Raw genomic sequence first — 21099 nt, 5'->3', positions numbered from 1 at the left:
GAACGGAATATTTTTACTTTTTCTCTTTTCTTTGGAGAACTATGTGTACTTTGCATCTGTACTTAGCAAGATTTATAGATACTTGATATGCATACCGATCTTGAAAAAGAAAAATTGATCAGAACATCCCAACACTCCAGTATTATAGTAGTCCAGCTCCTATAAGGTATTACATTAGAGTACTACAACTCTGTGACAGCAGCATGTTTGTTTACATTTGTATTTATATGTTAAAGATTTAAATGAAAAGTAGAATCACTAACATTTCATGCAGACATCAGAGTGTGCACATTAACTGCATATAAAATTTCTGTTCTGTTCTTCTCGGATCGTGATTGACGGAGAGGCGCCGCGTACAAAAGATGGTGAAAAGGCGAACAGAACACTGGGTTATGTTTTTCTTACGGCCTAGTTATGAGCTTAAAGGGTGTTTATCCCCCATCGTGTCTGTGCCAGCATTGTGCTGCATTACAATCTACCACTGTTCACATGTGGGACCCCCGCTACCCCCCACCCCCCACCCCCCAACCCTCCACAGCCGAGGCAGGTGGGACAGAGTGGATTCACACAAGACCATGTGATCTACATGCTGTGTGTGTGTGTGTTAGTTTAACTATATATTTGTGAGGACCAACTTGAGTTTTAGATCTTGAGACATTTTTGAAGAAAGTGTTTAGTGGAGAGTGGGGACATTTTAGAAAACTGAGTATACAGTATTTTTGTGAAGTGAGGACATTTTAGGAAATTGAGAGTGTCTTTGGGAAGTGTCATGCCAAACATCTGGCACATGCATCTTCTAGTAATACATATACAAAGCCATGTGGGAAAAAAAGATTCCTGTGAACTGTTCACAAGAAAAGTGTTATATAACTACAGTTTATTCCGATAAAAGGCTCTTTTTCTTCTTCTCTACACAAGAAACTGGCTCATATTTTTATGTTTCATATGTGAAAAGCCAACTCAGTCTTTTGTGTCATCCCGTCTTACAAAATCAATACCTGTTTTTTATCTTGCTAAACAAATTGTTGCACAGTCGGCAGTAAAAAGGACAATAGGAAACAAAATGGAACTCGTTTTCTATAACATTCAGACAGCACACTGAAGAAATCCGCTTTTATTCTTCAAGATTAACATACCATCTAGTTTCAAAAGGAAATAGTAAAATACCAGCTCTCAGCTGGGAAAATAGAGATCTTTGCTTCTTAGAAAGATTATATACAACATAATCCTCAGTGCTACATTAATTTTTTATCATCCTAAATATTCGCAGTTTTGGTTTTGTCCAAAATCATCAGCTGGCTGCTCTTTACTGAGCAAACACAGATTCTCTGAACAACCAAACGTTGAGCTTTTCCTTATTAAAAAACATTATATAACATTTTATATTAATAAAAATGGACTTGATTTACATTTAGGTTAAGGCGTGTAACTGTGATAGTTCATGTTAAGGGGAAGGGAATGTATTATATCAATGACAGTCCTCATAAGTATAGAAGCAAGAAAATTTATGAATGTGTGCACACATGGACAGCTGATTTAATTTTGGCCATGGAAGTGCATGCCTACGTGTGTGTGTGTGTGTGTGTGTGTGTGTGTGTGTGTGTGTGTGTGTGTGTGTGTGTGTACTGACAGCTGAGTGAAGGATCACTGTAACAAACCTCCCCAAACCCACCTCCTCTCACCCCAAACACACACATACTCACTATGAGGTCCCACCACCACCCACCCCCCCCCCACACACCCCCCCGAGCTGGGAAGAATCAGCCAGGCCTGCCCTGCAAAAAATGAAATGTTCATCTGTCAACTAATATTGTCCAATTTAACTTTTGGATTCTCATTTTCTCAAAGACAAAACAATACCCCGTTCAATCAGCGGTATGATTTATTTGCAGCATAAAGCGATTGTCAGGAATGTTGAACAAGCTGACGAGTGGAGTAATCTTTCCGAGACTGATTTCAAGACTAGAATGTAAAAAAAAGGGGAAATTAATGTACTTTCCAAACATGAATTCCTCGAGCACAGAAGTTTGTACTTGGAGTGCCCGTACTGCCAATACATTTTTTTTAAATGACAGAAACTACAGTAGTAGTCTTGCAAAGCCAACCAACCAAATTTAGCTTCTTTTCGCTGTGATCTAACAAGGTTAAGTAGGTATTTGCTTGAGACATGTGTCATGTGATTTATTTGTGACTGAGCCTTTTTCAACAGCTGACTGGAGATGTTGTAAATATTTCAGCAAAATTGAATTTAAAATTTTAAATACCACTTGTGGAATCTTGTTTAATGTTGAAAGTACAATTTGATCCGCCACATTCGGAGGTTTAAAGCTGCAACAAGTCCATTTATCACCTGCAGTAAAGCGCTCTCCATAGTTTGTCAATCCTCCACCTGTTGGGCTCATAAGATATTGTTTTCCCGACTAAAATCTTACAGCAAAAACTAAGCTTTCCAGACTGGTTTTGCAATTTTAATCACTAAGAACACATGAAAATATATTGATGTATGGCAATTTGTCTGAATATGTCTCAGTTTTAAAGACTTACTGTAAGACAAGAAATAAAACCAGATGATGGATGTTTTTTGTAGTGTAGAAACAGGCCTCAGGGCCCGGGGCCAGGCCAGTAAAGCTGCTAGCAGGTGGGGGCAGCTGGGCTCGCCTGGTCCCTCAAATCAGCACAGCACCCCACATTGTTCTTGAGGCCTGAGAGCTCCATGAAATCCAGGGTGGGCTGCAGAGGCTCGGGCCGTGGGACCGGCTCCAGAAATATTAAAACCTCATACTCTCCACGTTTTGGGAGTTTGAGAGGATGGCTTATCGCAGCTAATCATTAGGCTCAGAATCAGCTCAGAAATAATCACCATACATAACAAATGTGCAGCGATGTCACTTGGTGGCATTGGTGGAGAGACACGCTGACAATACACGGGGTTACACAATGAGTAGTGAAACAACAGGACCTCAAATGCTTAAAGTTGATTAGATGTTTACAGTCATTTTTATCAGCAACTTTAGGAACAATAATTTGAGCTTTGATCACCTCATAATTAACAAGTATTTTTGATATTCATGTTCACTTGGATTCTTAAAGCTTCTATAATTGATATTTTTCATAATAACAATGTATCAAATGACAGTGTGTAATGACTCTGCAGCTCCCCTCAGCTTTACATAGCTTTATAGCAACTTTCAGCTCATTGTTTAGCTGCTACTTTACTGTTTTGGTTCACTCTCACCGCTCTCATTGCGTTGTTTTCAGCCACAGCAGGCAGCTGTTTTCAGAGAAAAAGCTCTAAAAACCTACTGTACACTACCTGCTCAGCACCAAACAGCAAACAGACACAGTTAGCAACTAGCTGGTGAACATAGTTGTTGCATTTAGCAGGTAAAGAGACAGATATTTCCTTCATAAAGATGAACTAACTCATGTTAAATGTTTGCCTGTCTCTTAAATGCTTTAGACTTCTGTTTCTTGGATTCGACCAGCATGCTCTGCATTATAGTGTGTCAGCTTTAAAGACTCTTCCTGACCTTTTGCCCTGAAGACTTGAAGTGAGTGAAGGTGGTCTCTTCCGGTGCTCCAGCTCCATCTTATCATTCGCCGATGGGTTTCTTTGCACTACACCTGTCAAGTATGACATCTATTTCCTTGGATTCTCTGTTAACAATATCTTTCTGCTGATATCAAAACGACTGCATCCTTCACTTTTTGTACAACTAAGCACAGCAGCATGAATGCCAATGAGGACAGACTGTCTAGTGTAGTGAAGCTATTATCCCCATTTGTATGATCATCATGTATGCGTCGCCTCTTTCTATGACAGCAGGCTTTTCATCCCACCTTTTGTCTACAGATGTGTACAAAATACGTGTTTTGTGAGCTAGTTTGTTTCAAGTATCCCCCCGGCTTAAAGTCCAGTGAAGCTCCTTGTGGGCACGATGACATTTAAAACAACAAATGTCAAAAGTTTTTTTGTGAATTATGATTCATTTCTACTGTAATTTCTTTTTAATAGACCTGTGAAATAGTTTGTTCACCTTGACATTTTGGGCAGTCGCTCTACCACCTTCCTCAATAGCAGAAAGGACAAGAAATATAAGCTCAGGGAATATGTGGTTTAAGGAGGATATAGAAATTTGAAAAGTATCCCAGTGGACATAAATCTGGGCCTCATACAGACTATCCCTTACCTGAGATACTGTCCTAAAAACGCTGCCAGGCAACACTGAAGTTACTTTCCTGCCATTTCCAGCCAGACAGGTATACAGTATGACCTCATTGAGCATATTATTTATGATATTGATTATTACTTTTTCTTTAAGTTTGAAATGTCTTCCCTCGATTAATAGTAAGATAAACGATTTGATATGCTTTACCATGGAGCTCCCTGGACTATAGAACGGCTAATGCATTTTGCAGTTAAGTCACAGTTACGAAACAGGACTCGCTATTGTGAGTTTCTATTGTGAACTAGGACTTGAAGGCAGCGCTGGGCCAACATGAATTACTACAGCCAGTAAAAGACCAGAGCTGCCTGTGATAAAAGCAGTGTGACAGACAGCCCTGGAAGCCAAAAACCAACTACTTTTGGTGTCTGTGTCACTTCAGGATATATGGTTTCCCCCTCCACGGCCTGTCACCGCTAACTTCTCACGTTCAAGTTCCCAGAGGCAGACGGAGGGGCCAGGAGCTCTGCTTAACCCCCAAACTTCTTCCATTTGGTACAAAGATGTCATTGAGCCTTGTCTTTGCACCTGCTAGAGTCGTGGAGGAGATGGCAGACGCTCTTCCTGTGTGTCTGGGGGTTGGGACAACCGTCCGCCACCTCCCCTGCTGCAAAACAAGCCCAACAAACGGTGTTAAAAGATTTTTTTTTTTTTTTTTTTGAAAAGGCAAACTGCTGCTGTGCCAGATAAGTCAACAAATGAGGGCCAGTGAAACTTTGTTCGTCGTGTGAGGGGCTTTTTGTGAGAGAGGTTGTGTAGAGGGATGGGGTGGGGGGGTGTAACTAGGACCACATAAAGAGGAGAGCCAGGAGGACGCGGTTTGGAGATGACGGGTTGGACCCTAAATGTAAGGTTTTCTGGGTGCTGATGCCCGTTCAGGTGGCAGCGGTTGAAGCAGCCACATCACCACCTCCAACACCCCCCCCCCCCCCCCCCCCCCCCCGCCCCCCGTCTCCCTTCAGACTCACAATGAGGAAACTGTTTCAGCGGGACGAGGGCTCTGCCTCCGAGGCCGCTGACAGAGAGAGATTAGAATAACAATGGCCCGGGTTAATGATGTTTGTGCCGTTAAAGACACAAAGTCGTTACTAAAAAAGCCATTAGGCCTCGAAGTCAAAGAGAATGAAAAGAGTTTTTCTTTTAAAGCTGATTACTTGCAGCGAACTCTAAACAGAAGAGTGATCAACACACAAAACACCAGCGGCTCAATGTCCCATTTTATGGCGGGTTGTCAGTATTTTTCATGCCGCTATAACTACTTTTTAGCGTATGAGATAGTGGCTTGTTTCATGAATTAGCTGCAGTTCCTTTCAGGCTTTTCACACGACTTCTTCACTCAGTTAGACTCATCATGTCGAGGCAGCAGGCGGAGCCGAGTCGGAGCTGGCAGAAGGGGGCAAAAAAAAGCCAAAGGAGGGAGAAAAAAAAAAAGAAAAGAAAAGAAAGCTTTGAAGAAGACTGAGCTCGCAAAGCTGTATTTTAAAGTTGGATGGCACATCAGAGGCATGAGCAGCTCCAGTTCTGCCTTTTTAAGGGATATATACGCTCATACTGCAGCATCCAAAAAGAGCATTCTCTTTAAAGCCAGGCAGAGTGAGACCAAACATTCGCCGCCATGCTCCGAGGCCTAATTATCCTTTGGATCACAAACAGAGAGCCGGTTCCAGAGGAGCAGAGACGAGCAAGGATGGCGATATCTGAGGATAATTAAATGTGACATGATTTCAGCCATTATTTACATTCACATTATAGGCTGACACTATCATTTAGAGCGACTTAGTTCAATAAGTTTCACTTCCTTTGCTTCCTGTGTCCTTGAAGTTTCGTGTTTAATAGAGATGTGATAGAAGAACAGAAAGCTGGACTGAAAGAGGCCTAATCATGGAATGCAGTTATCCTTTTGAATCATGTTCTGGGTTTCAAAGTTGGTTTAACACTTAAATCCAAACAGATTGCAGCAGGAGAATAAACTTCATTCCCTTGAACACCAACATAACAGGCAGCCAATAGCATAGAGGCCAAAACTACTACAACAGATGCAATATTTGTGGATACTTATAATAGATTTAGTGAAAATACTCAGAAAAAGCTGTCAAATGTTTAAAAAAAGAAAAAAAAAAGTGAGAGAATTTAATATGCTCAATATGTGCGCGAACGCAGGCACTAAATGGCATGAAGAACACAGAAAATGTTTGGATCTGGATAGCTACAGCTACTCTGGATTGCAACACATTTCAAGCTTGGCGCTCTTCCTCAGGCAGCATCAGGCGCCCGCTTGGGAACCTTCTTTTTTTCCCCCCACTGTTTTCCTGTGGATACTTAAAATAGATGTCATTAATTGGAAAAAAAAAAAAAAAAAGAAACTGTAAGGCTGACAGTGTTGAAACAGCCAACTTCACATCTTCTCCATTCAGTCGCTGCTCTGACCCACATGTGTCACATCACAGAGCTGGAGCTTATATTTCTGTGTTAGGGAGTTACTGTAAAGGCAGGCTAGGTAGGTAGGCTCTGAAGTTACAGGGTACAGGCTTCCTCAAAAATATAACAGCGATCTGACAGCTACGGAGACACCACATCGAGACCGCAAGAACTGTGAATGGCTGCTTGTGTTTTCTTCTAAAAAAATGTACCGATGCCAGTGAAGAAACCCTCTTCTCGCCGTGGCCCCTGCATGACAGAACACAAATACAGCAATTCCCTGGCAATAGTCTCCTATTCAGTAATGAAACAAGGCAACCCATTCCACCCTCGCTTGTCCCACAAAGTACCACAAAATAGTGTGCCAGTTTCAAATATTACTTTTTTTTTCATTTTGAGCTGAAAACTCACAATCAGAGCAACAACAGAGCACAACAAGTACAGCGCTGGAATAAACCTGAACTCCTCAGTGGCCGGCAATATAAGCAATCAGTAGTGAGCGGCGCAAGGGTCAAACCGAACAATAGATGCACTAAATATTCTCCTTCAAATGGTTATGTTTGAAATCCCATGTCTCTAACGTTACACCAAATCAACATTTCAAGTAAATAAGATGATTGGAGGAGGGGTCAGCGCTGCAGAATCCAGACAATAGAAGGAACAAACAGCGGGGTTGTGGGTAAGGAAACACGAGCCAATAAGCGAAAGGAGGTTTGTGATAGAATATATGCAAAAAGACAAAGAGAAATTAGGATGCCTATTTCTGAAAATGATGAAGTGTGACATGTGCTCAGCCCTCATCTAAACGCTCACAGCCTCCCTCCCACACAAGCTTGGAGAGGTGACTGAGAAGAGAGGAACTGAGGAAATGCCTGTGGCCAAGCCTCTTATTTTTCCATGGCAGCGTTATAAACATATAGAGCAATAACATCTCTTGTATGTACCCTCTCTGCCCAAAGAACTGTGGCTGGCCTCTCAAAAGCAGCACTATGTTATTACCGCCTGCTATGAATGCCTTCTATGTGCATATATGTGCAAGGAATGTATGCTCTTATCTGTCTTGTGCTTTGCTCACATGTACGTCTGTGTATGTATATATATATGTGTGTGTGTGTGTGTTTGCTCGTAAGAAGCATGCAACATATAATAAGTGCAAATGTTTATTTCCAAAGCCTTCCTGTGTAAATGATCCAGCTCAGCCAAACACAGGTAGATTCACGGAGCCTGACGCGTGGGTGTAAACATGTCACTGAAATAGACCGGAGGTAAATGTGGAGATTGTGCGTCGGCTGAATGGGCCCGACTGTCTCCCGAAACAGGAATAAATAGGTCTTTGCATCCACAGATTTGCTGCTCCGCCACCCCACTAACCAGTAGTGGTAAAGCAGTAAAGCTTGACAAGTTTACCTGTACATATGAGGATTTTTTTATTGATTACATACAGTTTAACCATTCAGAGATGGAAAATCCACCATTCAATATTTGTATAATATCAAGGTAAGGTTCCCAAGAGTGTTGTTGTTAAGCTTCTACATTTAGCCACCATTTAAAAACACAGTAAGTTATTTGAATTTTGTGCTATTATTCATATTATTAAACTATATGTTACTTTTTTACATTATGTGATTTTCATTTATGGGACATAAAAGACAGTTTTAAAGACTTTTAACCTTCAACAAGCTTCCACTCCTATATGACAAAATAGTATCAGCGTATTCTTAACATACTATATGTGGTATGTAAATAATTCAGTCTAATACAGCAACTCTGCAATAAATCCCACCATCATCCAGTATTTAGTCATTGATATAAAAAGGTTGAACAGCTCTCACTATAACAGAATATAATTACACAAACTACGGCCTCCAAAGTAATCAAAAAGTTGAATCAATAACTTTCTTTAACAATTTCAAAAAAAACTGAACATTAAAACCTTCTTGAAGGTAATATTCATTGACAGGCTGTTATATTAGACTGGCTGCAAAACATATTTTTCTTTGGGAACAAAAAGTTAAACTAGAAGTTGACCTGAAATGAGACATTGGCGGAAACAATTTGGCTAAGTTTAGGGAAATACATGATGATTCATGATTAAATGAAAACATTGTTGATGAGTGTTGGTTAGAAGACAAGCAAACACTTTTAAACATAACAATTTTTTAAAAGATAACACAGAAGAGAGAAGATCACAACTACTTTGTGCTTTGTTACTGATGCAACAACAGGTCATTTCAAGTCTTTTGAATTTCAGCCGTTGCTAGTACGGTGAGGACAAACTCATAATACCTGTTACGCACACATATACACCTGTCAATACTCTCTGTGGTTTGTCTGGGAGGCTCTATTCATCCGTCCAAAAGCTGCTGTACACCTGGTGATGAAATCACAGGCCAAGCAGCAGCAAGAAATACTTGTTTCAGGCTCAAGACTTCTGATCGTTTTCTTTACCTGGCAAAATTTTGTGAGACTCATAAACCAGGAATATTAAAGGAAGATGAAGACATCCATCCTATCCTCAAGACAAAGACGTTTACCAGAGAGAAAAAGGTTTAAATATGGTCCTTCTGAATATCAGTCCTCCTCCTGCTTAAAGCTGAAATTATACTTGATATAGAAGAGTAAAATAATAGATCATGTGTTGCAAAAACATGAAAACAACTATATAAGTATTTGTTTGGATGAGACATGCAGTGGTGGAAAGTAAGGAAGTACATTTACTCAAGTACAATGTTGAGGTACTTGAGTACTTTACTTGAGTATTTCCATGTGATGCTACTTTATACTTCCACTCCACTACATTTCAGAGGGAAATATTGTACTTTCTACTCCACTACATTTATTTAACAGCTTTAGTTACTTTTCAGATGCAGATTTGACACAATGGATAATATAACAAGCTTTTAAAATACAACACATTGTTAAAGATGAAACCAGTGGTTTCCAACCTTTTTGGCTTTTGACGTCTTACAAAAAGCAGTGTGTAGTCGGGGTCACATTTCACATGTCTATGAGTTGTTAACAGCTCCACCAAATAGTGATTTTTCCCTCTAAACTTCTCACATGGTTTCATTTCAATAAATGTTCAAATGAACCACAAAGATCAAAGATTAGAGAAAAAGTCCAAAAACTGAAAACAGTTTTGTCATATATAATAATATATCAGTCAGAAGAATCAAACCAGTACTTTAACAACATTAAGCTGATAATACTTATGTACTTTTACTTAACTTGAGGATCTGAGTACTTCTTCCACTGTTGCATATGAGTCAGAAACTGTGCTTGGATACAATCCTCATTTTAAAAGGTTTATAAAACATTTTCAAACTTAATAATTTTAGGTCATGATCTTTCTGCCTTCGTCCTGAAACGACACTCATCAACACATCTTTTTATTGGAGAGTTGCAAAATGATTTGCTTCATGGTTTTCCAGTCTGTTGACAGCAGTAATATATTATTTCCAACCTCTTAACGCGCGAGCAGAAATACACAACAAAACAATCTAAAATTATATTGTTTGTGATATCTATGTGTCTCTTTTTCCTGTTTTTGGCCGCTTTTTGCGTAATTTCATATAAAAAATACCATGAGTTTAATGTCCCTTAAACTTTTTTATTGTGTTTTGTCCTAGGTTAGGAAAGTATTCATTTCTAAAGTTACCCTTTATTGTAACAATGGTAATTGTTAAAGTGATGACAGGCTTACAACGTTAACTAAAATATATTGTTTGGATGCGATCTCCGAACGTAGGAATGTGTGTGAGCGCCCTGCTTGCATGTTTCCTCTATAATTCACACACGGTTCATGATATCAACATGCCAGCCCTGAACTATTTATGTGTTTCACTCGTCTTTGAGCATTTCTTTAAAGATTTACCAGCAAAATCCTTTGAACAGGCTTGATTTTTGACTCTGTGTTGTGAAGATGCACCAGCTGGGCAGAGCAGCAGAGCTCGCAGTCTGCTTCTTTGCTTTTTTTTTTTTTTTACATCCTGCCTCCTGTTATGCTCTTTTGGAAACGTCCCATTAAAGGTTTGAAGACATCGAGTCTCCTGTCACACATGCACAAACACACATGAATCAAGTTGATGAAGAACAATATATACCGTATGTGTCAGTTAGTCACACCGGGAACAATCAAGGGCTGCTAATGATCTTCACTCTGTTGTTAGATGTTAAATATTTTATACTTTCTGTTCATTTCCTTTGTTTCTCATGCTGTATGGGAGTTACTATTTTCAGAAATAACATCAATCTTAGTTAGAAAAATTGTACCAAATGATAAAAAAAGCATTCATGTGGCCTTTGTCATGTCACAGATCCACATTTTCTTCTTTCCATCCTTTGGGTTCTTTAAATCAGACAGAAAGAGCAAAAAAGTCATAATTCATGACCGCTGTGTCTTCACAAAAAAAAACAAAAAAAAAAACTCTTCTTTAAAACAGTCTGCTGACAGGAGCTTCAGAGCCAGAGAGTCTTCCCCCCTTTTTCTGCAATCTCAGATTCTCATACATACGTTTCAGTTTGTGAAACAGTTTTGGCGACGCTTGATGAGCCCAGGGATTATTGTCATAGCCAACCCCAATATTATAGAATTACAGTCAGACAGAGCGACTCCTGGTGCTGCGCGGACAATTACTCTGCGGCCTGGATCTCAGTGGAAAAGCTGCATTAGAGAAAAACCTCAGTCTATCAGATGCTGGAAAACAGGGAAGTGTTGGCAGATAATGTGTCAATACCAACCAAAGTAATCACAGCGGGGCTCAGAGGGGGTCTGTCTTTGCTTTATTAGAAAGTTCCTCTCCAAGAAGAAATGTAACACGGGTTAGGTTTTTTTTTTTTTTTTTTCAAAACGCAGTCATTTTCTGGTCAGAAAAACATTTATGTTAACTCGTTGCCTTTGTTTTAAAACCATATGGCGAGCTATTTTGACTGTCATTAGTCTTATTTCGGACTCGCTGGGTTGGAATAACCTTGTGTGTTATCAGAGAGCATACTTTTAACTTCTTCAAAGACCTTCTCAATCTGCAGGAGCTCTCAGGGTAAAACCGCATTTTCTTATTAGATTTCTGAGGCCACATCAACCAGAAGTTTGATGGCTTGTTGGCACCTTGATCCAAAGACGTTTACAGTGGTGTTTAGCTCTCTCCTGTGGGTGCCTCATGCTCTGCACTGCTCAGTTCAAACTGCAGCCTGAGCGGTGAGCTGCCTCCATCTTGTGGCGATGTGTTTTATACTACATGCTAAACCTCGGTATCTTGATCAACGCTGGTACTCTGGGATTTGCCCACATGATGATGAGGCAGCTCAAGGTGGCAGTGTGGCTCCACAAGTGACTCCAGTATAAAATATCAGACCAGGAGATGGACAGAGAGGAGATACACTGAGATAAAAAAAAAAAAAGAAAATATGGTTATAATTGTGTTGTGGTCTCAGCAGAAGGAAATTATGTTGCTTTTGTAGATTGTAAATCTGGTAATTCTAATTATTCCCATATTAGTTGTATTATCATAACCTTAATTTAATCAGGAAACCATGATTGATAAATAATATGATATAAAAATGAATAATAAAACAATTAGAATATATACAGAACATGTAAATGAGACAAATAGACTTGTCTCTATTAAAACAAGCACAGTTTAAACACCGATGTTTTAAAACATGCTCCTTAAATGCTATTCTGAGGAGTTTTAAGGTATTTTGTAAAATTATTCCAATTCCAAGAGAATACCCTACAGTCTGACAGTTCATTAAAAAAGTACAATTGCATAAAATAATGACCAAAATTCAATAAACCAACAAATTAATTATCAATCACATCACACAAGCAGCAGGTGACAAGCAGGTCTACATTCTACTGACATCCACTTTCCATTATATGCAACAATGCAGCCATAAAAACATGAAATCTGAATATTTCACTCAATGTGAACATTATAGAGGTTTAATGAAGCGCTGCAACAAGATGATTACACATGTGATGCTGTCTGACAGCAGAATAAGATGACTTTTGTTTCCAACTTTAAAGCTGCTTAAGTGAAAATTAAAACAGAAACTGGATTTTAAGGGGTTAATTAAGAACTGCCAACATTATTTCTTATGATGCAGTCATCCAGAAGCGTCCAGAATTATATCCAGAGACCAGTAAGTCTAGTTCGTTACATCAGGTAGTGAGTTAGTGAAAGTATTAATTAATTGATCATCTTGTGCATTGAGTCATTTCAAAGTTCACACACACACACTGACAGAGAATAAATACTGACATGAATCATTAGCATATTAATTTACAGTATAACACACAGTGCATTAAAGATAAATAGTTCATTCAACAGACACATTTATTTGTTGTTTCTTTACGTAATCTACAAATAATCTCTTCATGACACCTGAGTGAACTCCCTCCACTGATGAAGACCTTCAGAGAGGTCTGGAAGAAGCTAGTAAGATTAAATAACCACTAATACCTTCATGCTCAGGTTATTATTTCAAGTTCAACATATGAATCTGGTGTCACATGTGACAAATATGACTTTGATTTGCAAAAAAAAGTGTTATAAAGAGAATTAACTTGTGGTGTAATTATACAGTCAAAGTCAAAGTTGGTACAGTTCACACTACATGTGTCGATACACTCATGTTTAGCAGTTTAAAACATGCAAAAACTGTTATAACGACTTCTTTGTGAGGGTTTTTTAGTATAAATGCATATAGAGTCTCTCAGATTGAACCAATAAGACGTTTTTAAGAGTCAGATCTTTATCTGTAAAGCAGAAGTGGAAAATTAATAAATGCCTGCATGAAAAATGTTCTCATTAAGATAAAAAAAGCTAATTTCTGAACATTTTCCAGACACCTTAATTAGTCACAAAAGCCAATTTGAAAGTCTTCAAAGAAACTGAGCTTTTATTTCTGGCCTCAGGACATGTTTAAGAAAATCTGTATGTCAGCAGCATCGTCGAGCAATTTGCAGTTCAGACGTTTGACGGTTCACAATATTAATGTGTTTCTCTCCCGGTTCTCTTTGGGAGCCATGCGTGATAATGATGTGTAGATAGTGTGATGATTATGCATTGTTTCTCCATAATTTTTATTATCATCACGGGGTGAGTGAACCTGATTTTAAAGTAAAGTTTTTTCACATATAAATATAAAAATACAGCAGACTGATGAGGCAGTGAGAGTGAAACAGCGTCTCTCTAGAATAAAATAAAGATAATATAGAGCAACAGGAGGAGACCAGATACAGATGAGCTCTGACATTATGTTACCCAAAACAGCCGGCTCATGTAAGCTGTGAGCTACTGGTTTGTTACTGATTCTGCAGTAACAAACCAGTAGCTGATACTGTAATTATAAAACTGTGTACATGTGTTCTGTGTGTGTTGTAGGAACAACAATCTGACATAGTGAGGACTCACATACGTCCATTTTTGTGAGGACAAAATGAGTTTTGGACATTTTGCCTGGTCTTTACTTTGGGTTCAAACTTGTTTTTAGGGTTAAGTTTCAAAGAACTGTACTGTATGGATGTACTGAACCTTTCAGTACATCCATACACTTATCATGTCAATAAGTGTCTCACTTAGGCTGCAACTAACGATTATTTTCACTATTGATGAATCTGTCAATTATTTTATTGATTAATCAATTAATCGTTTGGTCTATAAAATGTCAGAAAAGAGTAAAAAACGTCAAAAGAGTCAAAGGTGACGCCTTCGGATCCCAATCAAAAACCCAAACATATTCAGTTTGCTATCATGTATGAAAATTCTGCATTTCTGCTTAATTATCATTATCATTAAATATGGCTGCTGATTAATTTTCTATCAATCATCTAATCGTTGCGGCTCTAGTCTCACTCGTATGAATCTGTACTTCTAAAACATTGAAAAACTAGACATCCATTAAACAGAGTAACAGTACCATTAATTTTAAACTTATTGCAATAATGTTATCACGCTGTTATGCACCATTATTATTCAAATTAATTCAGTAGCACAAGCAGAAATGTGCTGAAATAATTAACCAATTAATTATCTGTTGTTGCATTCATTATATTAGTTGTCTATGTAGCACTGCACGCTAGCAGTATAAATTATGCATTAATGTAAATCATGTGTATGATAGGATGTTTTTGATATTGCAGGTCCAATACATCATCAGTTTGAACTTCCATTCACAGTTTTTAATACTGCTGAACATCACAGACTCATCAATGAAAAGCTGATGATGAAAGCTTCATACATGTTTATACATTTCATACGCACCGACTTCAACAGCATCTTTCAGTGTAAAATAATAGATCTTTTTGGGATAGTTTAATGGTTGTTTCATTTAAAGATACAGTATAACAGTGTGAGAATGTAATACAAGTGATTAAAACTTCTTTAAAGACATCATGTGACCTCAGTATGATTTTGTAATAATTTTTTAGATGTTTGACATTTATAAAAACCCTTTTAGTTGTTTACTTTTTTTTTCAGCTTTATAAAAAAAATGAAGATGAAGTGCACTTGAATAACAAAAAAAAAGTCCTTAGATAAATTCAGTTTAATGAGAGCACCGACTGTTCAGTGCCACTGTATAACTGCTGTGTTGAGACAAACTTGACCAAGATACTTTTTTTTTTTTCCAGTGCAGCAAAACTTTCTTCTCTTTCCAAATTTGGGTTATTTCAACTCACATTTAACTGGCTGGCACCTCAAATCAGTCAGTATTATAGCAATAATTATGTGGATAACTGAGCAGTGGGTCCCCTTTTTTTAATTTAGGGGCCCGTAATCCCTTGCTACGCCTCTGGTTGTCAGTTTTCACCTTATTTTCCAAACCCTTAAACATAGGTTGGGATGGGGGAAAATGGAGGGAAATGAAGGGGAAATTGTCCCCCCCCCCCCCTAACGAAAGTTGTAATTTACGGTAATGAGGTGGAAAACCCAAAGTTAACATCAAGACAATCATGAGAATTTATTTTAACAGTAACATGAACTTCCTCTAAAACAATTGAGGAAATGTTATCCGGTGTTACAGGATAATAATGCGTCATATATTATTTTGTGAAACATTTTAGTTCATATTGCTTTTCATTGATATTTTAAACAGTCATAATTCTTCCATATGATATTAAATCTAGAATACAAGGTGCTTAATCTTTCAAACTATGACTGATGCAGATTTATAGTGAAGCATAAATGTCTTTTTGCTCTGAGGAAACCAAGAAAACTGCTATTTTAAAGGTTATTATTGCAGCTGGAGTCAGGTTTGTTGTTTGTTGACTGAGGGTAAATGATCACAGCCTCAGCCCCTCAGAGAAAATCTAACCCCAGCAGTCTGGGAACCAGTGACCCAGTCTCATGCTGAATGAGGTAGAACATGACCACACCCCCTGTTACTCAGTGTGTGTCTATTGGCTGTTGGGAAGTATCTGGTGCCTGGATGTGGCTGCTGTCAAGGATTTATACTATTGAAACTCCCCAAACTCCTCCATCCTCCTTGACACTTGTTGCGGCTGTCTGCGCACCACCGGGAGAAGCCACCTGAACCGCTTCAACATTTCCTTTTGGGATTTCCCGCGGGGAGTGATGAACTCCATCGATCCTGAGTCCCATCACCAGCACCACCAGCACCACCACCACACCTCCCCTACCGTCGGCTCTCTCCCACCTAAAGGCGCCCAGGAGGCCCCGGACATGGCAGCTGTCTACTGCGACAACTTCAGCAGCATGTACCACCAGCAGAGCCTCCAGGGCGCACAGAGACCCGCTGGCTACGGCCTCGGAGATTACGCATCGTCTCCAAACCCGTACCTGTGGCTCAACGGGCCGGGCGTCAACTCCTCCGCTTCCTACCTGCACGGTAACAACCCGGCGTCGTTCATCCCGCCCTCCTACGGCTCGCAGCGGCAGTTCATCACAAACTCACCTGGTTTCGGCGGGCCCGACCTGGGCTGGTTGTCCATCGCCAGCCAGGAGGAGCTGCTGAAGCTGGTCCGTCCACCTTACTCCTACTCTGCCCTCATCGCCATGGCCATCCAGAATGCGCACGAGAAGAAGCTGACCCTGAGCCAGATTTACCAGTACGTCGCCGATAACTTCCCCTTTTATAAGAAGAGCAAAGCCGGCTGGCAGAACTCGATCCGGCACAACCTGTCTCTGAACGACTGCTTCAAGAAAGTGCCGAGGGACGAGGACGATCCAGGTACCATGAACGCACCAGGACATATTTCATATTTGTACTGTTATTAATATTCAGCTTTTAAAGTTTACTCACCTGGAAGTCTTGGTGAGGTTGAAGTAGATGGAAATTTAGGTGAAAATGAGTCAAACTGATATTGTTGTCTCAAAAAAGAAAAACACCATAGCAGTGTAATTATAAATACCCTCCAAATTTAAAACTTTAACAAGTTAGTTTTCAGCAACACTATTTTCACACTCAGCTCCAAATAATTTTCTCTAAAAAAACACTCAGACCTTCTAGTAAAGCATGTCTGTTAATCTTGTAATTTATTCGAAAAGGAACCAGAGATTAAAATATCAAACAGCTGTAAATACTGTATAAATACACAGTATTTGTTCTACACTAGAAAAAGTCGTAATTACAAAGAAAATTAAACACAATTAAAGACCATAAGATGATTAAAAACTTACAATAAAATAGTAGAAATATACTGTAATTTCCTAATATTACCAGGAATTTACAGTATTTTTTATTTCTTTTAGAATTAGTGCAGGTATTATTGGAAGATGACTGGAATGTTGTTTTTAATCCCAGCTTGTACTCCAGTCTAGACTAGAATGACAGTCAGCCCAGGAGAGGTGTTACTCATTATTGTTCTCTGCAGAGAGCCAAGTGATCCAGAAAATTCTCTAAACCAGCTTCCAGGATACAAACAGATATATAACAAATATGACAAAAAAAAAACTTGTTTGTTTTGATTTGTTCATGGTGATAACAGCGGATAAAAGTCACTCTGAAAGATTGCTGAGATTAAGTTTTGATATATAGTCATAAGTTGGCAGGAAGCTGAAAAACCTAACAAGTAAAAAGAAGGGTTGTATTTTATTTGGACTGTTTATCTTAGACAAACTAGGCCGCACATTTTCCATCAGGCTTCATTCAACCAAATCTGAAATATCCATTTTATAAAATGTTAAAAATATTATGTTTCTCATCTTTAAACGCAGGAAAAGGAAACTACTGGACGTTGGACCCAAACTGTGAAAAGATGTTTGACAACGGAAACTTTCGCAGGAAAAGGAAAAGGCGGTCAGATCCGAGCAACGCGGGCGGAGCGGCGGTGGCGGCGGCGGCGGCGGGGGCCACAAAGGTTGAGGATGGCAGGCCTGCGATGGCGGCCTCGCTGAAGCCCTCAGACAGCCCTCAGCTCCTTGGGCCGTCCTCCCCGGAGATGGAAGCGATGAACGAGAACCACAAGAGTTCAACGGCGTCATCGTCACCACCCGGACTGGCCTCGGCCGCTCCTTGTTTTAATAACTTTTACAGCAGCATGTCGACGCTCAGCTCGGGGGCCCCCAACCGGCAGGGCTCACTGGGACTTGTGAACGAGCTGTCGAACAGGAACATTACGGCCCTGAGCCCCTACCACCCCAACCACGGCGGGCAGGACACGGGAGCGTCAGAGCACGGTGAGGGCTTGCATTTCAACCGTGGAGTGTACTACAACACGTTTGGCAGCGGGCAGAGTGGACAGTTCAACAGCCACTTCTACAACAGCTTCAGTGTCAACAGTTTGATTTACCCCAGGGAAGGGACAGAGCTATAGGAGCTGCTTGACCACAACTTCACACTGTTTTAGGGACTTGATGCTATGTGAATCCCACTGAAAAAACACACACACACACACATGCATACATGCGTTTCAGCAGAGAGGTCAGTGTGCAGGCTGGGTAGCAGCGTCCTCTCTGCATCACAACACTCCCTTCACTGATCTGTACTCCGGAGAGATTAGAGAACATAAAGTATTTTAGTTACGCTTGATTTAAGTTGACAAGCACTCAAGCAGTCTCAAACTGTGGAAACATCAGCCGTCAAACAAAAAAATGAGCACTTATCTTTTTTTTCCCTTTTTTATTAAGCTCCTATTTTACTCTTAAGGATAAAAAAATATACTTGCAAAGTAAGACAACATGTTTTCTGATATTTTAAACATCTCTTTTACATTTTTTTTGGCAGTTTCAACAGAAACCTTCTGTACTCTTGTAGTCAAAGCCACTCTTGTCTTGTTTAAGATATAAATGTATGTTTGATATTTTTGCCAGTTTTGCCAAATCTAGCCCATATCTGTTTGGAGCGGCCAAATTCTTACAGTTGATTACATACAGTATGTCGACACTGTTCATTCATAATCAACAACAAACCTGCCAAAGTTGCCTTTGTGAGACCGCCGTTACCTCAAAACAACAATCACATGAGATGAGATGAAAGCGCCCTGTTTATAAAGGGTTACCTGTATATTAAGTTTCCAAATGCAGTAAATATTTACAATTGATTTGATACAAATATGATCCGAGACGGGGCTTGCCTTATTTTTATATCCTCCATGTTGACTGAAACCACAGCACTAACGCTCGTGTAAATACATGTGGACTTTACAAATGTGTATTTTTGTAAATTATAAAAGATAGTTTGTAACTATTTATGCTATTTATGCTAATAGGCATTTTTTTTTTTCTACTGTTGTCTGAACATAGTTTGATTAAAGCAAGAAGTGAATGATGTTAGCTTACAAAAATGTGCCGAAAACAGTATCACTAAAACCCAGATGTCATAAATATATATATTAAAAACTATATGCTATATCATGGTTTCTCTCAGGATTCAATGTGACAATCATTGAACGGCTTTTGTATCTATTATTGTCTTTTTTTTTTTAATCTTTATACCATACATACAGCTTACAGGCAGTTTCAACTGTGACTATTAATAAATATCCTGTGGTCTCTATTGTATTGTCATGCATCTGTGTATTCAGTGCTTTATTATGCATTATAATTTGAATGCATACCCATAGATTTACTTTAATACCATATTTAATTACTTTTGCTCCATTGCAATTGAATGCAGATTCTTACCATTTACTACAGTAACACTCCTACATTATATAGTCTTGGTTCTGCAGGCTCTTTTCACTGTGTACATATTAGTTAAGGCTGCTGTTTTCTTAATGTATGTGTTTTTTTATATATATTAGATGAGTATATTCAGAAATATTTACACGTGTTTTTATAATTGTGAAACTGAATCTCTTTCTGTCAGTGTCACTTTAGCTAAATTAAAGTCACAGAACAGGTTTTGAACTACATTTTTTTTAATTAATATTTACAATTTCTTAAAACCTATCCCCTCTGTGTTACACAGCCTGGTGTCAAGTTTACTTTTCACTTAAACTTCAAATGCAACTAGAACAATTTTAATCTGCTTCTTTCTTTTATAATGTTAAATCAGCAGTTCCTGCTGTCAGGATCAGTGTTCAAGGAGTGATGATACACACATCTTATTGCTGAAAAACATGTAATTATCTACACTTTAACTCACTTAATCTACCCTGAATAAGAGCAGCTCAAAATAGAAGCTCTATTAAATGAAGAAATATATTAATATCATTGCAAGAATTGTTATAAACACAAGAAGTATTTACAGTAATGCTTAATTTTACGGTTCAGTAGCTTCTCTATAATTTCAGAGGAAGGAACTATGTAATTTAGTACTAATCGTGGGGAAACAGTATTCAACTGGTACACTTCCAATTGATTAATTCCAATTAATTGCTTGCAAGGAGTCTTTTAGTATGGTAAATAAAGTTTCAGATAATAATTGAATAATGAATACATTTTTATATGGGTGTAAGTTAAGCTTTTCTTTCAAGGAAATTCCTATTTTCCCTAAATTACACAGTATCTGTGTTTAATCATGTTCTATTTACAAATTATGATTATCTGTGCGGCATTATAAAGGAGACAATTTTTCTCCCAATTTTATTTTTTTATAAAAGAAAAACCTCAACAGATTACACCCAAATGGTAAACATTGCAAAACTTTTCATGCACACACCATCCTGTATGTTATTCTGACATCTTTCTCAGAATATGTGTCATATTTTTAAGAAAAGTGCATTTATCAATTCTGAATGAAAACTGCATTCTCTCACATTACACCTGATCTCCTCCATCATGTCCTCCAGCGCCACAGACGCGCACAAGAGAAGCTTTCGGCAAAATCAAGACAGAAAGTTCAAGTTTGGACGTGAGCCAAATTCCCTGCAAGTTTGACAGACGTCTTGATTCAGAAAACAGTGAAACAATAGAACCATTGTCCTCAGTCCTTCACGCCAATCCCCATGTATCAATTAGGGACTCTCTGAGGAGAGGTGAAGATATCCCCCTTAGACTGACAGGGTTTAAGCATCTCTTTTGTCTCCATTCTGCGGCAGTGTTTGCCC

General features: G+C 38.8%; 1 protein-coding gene across 1 annotated transcript; it reads left to right on the top strand.

The window, feature by feature from the left end:
* Window positions 1–16062: 16062 nt before the first annotated feature.
* foxi2 (forkhead box I2) lies at window positions 16063–19604 on the top strand. The gene is made up of 2 exons (XM_067614840.1): window positions 16063–16838; window positions 17825–19604. Exons 1-2 carry the CDS (start codon window positions 16223–16225, stop codon window positions 18421–18423), a joined length of 1215 nt encoding a protein of 404 aa, XP_067470941.1. The 5' UTR covers window positions 16063–16222; the 3' UTR covers window positions 18424–19604.
* The last annotated feature ends 1495 nt before the right edge of the window (window positions 19605–21099 follow it).

The sequence above is a fragment of the Thunnus thynnus genome, chromosome 16 (genome assembly GCF_963924715.1).
Source record: "Thunnus thynnus chromosome 16, fThuThy2.1, whole genome shotgun sequence".
NCBI lineage: Eukaryota > Metazoa > Chordata > Actinopteri > Scombriformes > Scombridae > Thunnus > Thunnus thynnus.
The sequence above is the reverse complement of the archived record's forward strand: the minus strand, read 5'-3'. Positions and strand labels throughout refer to the sequence as shown.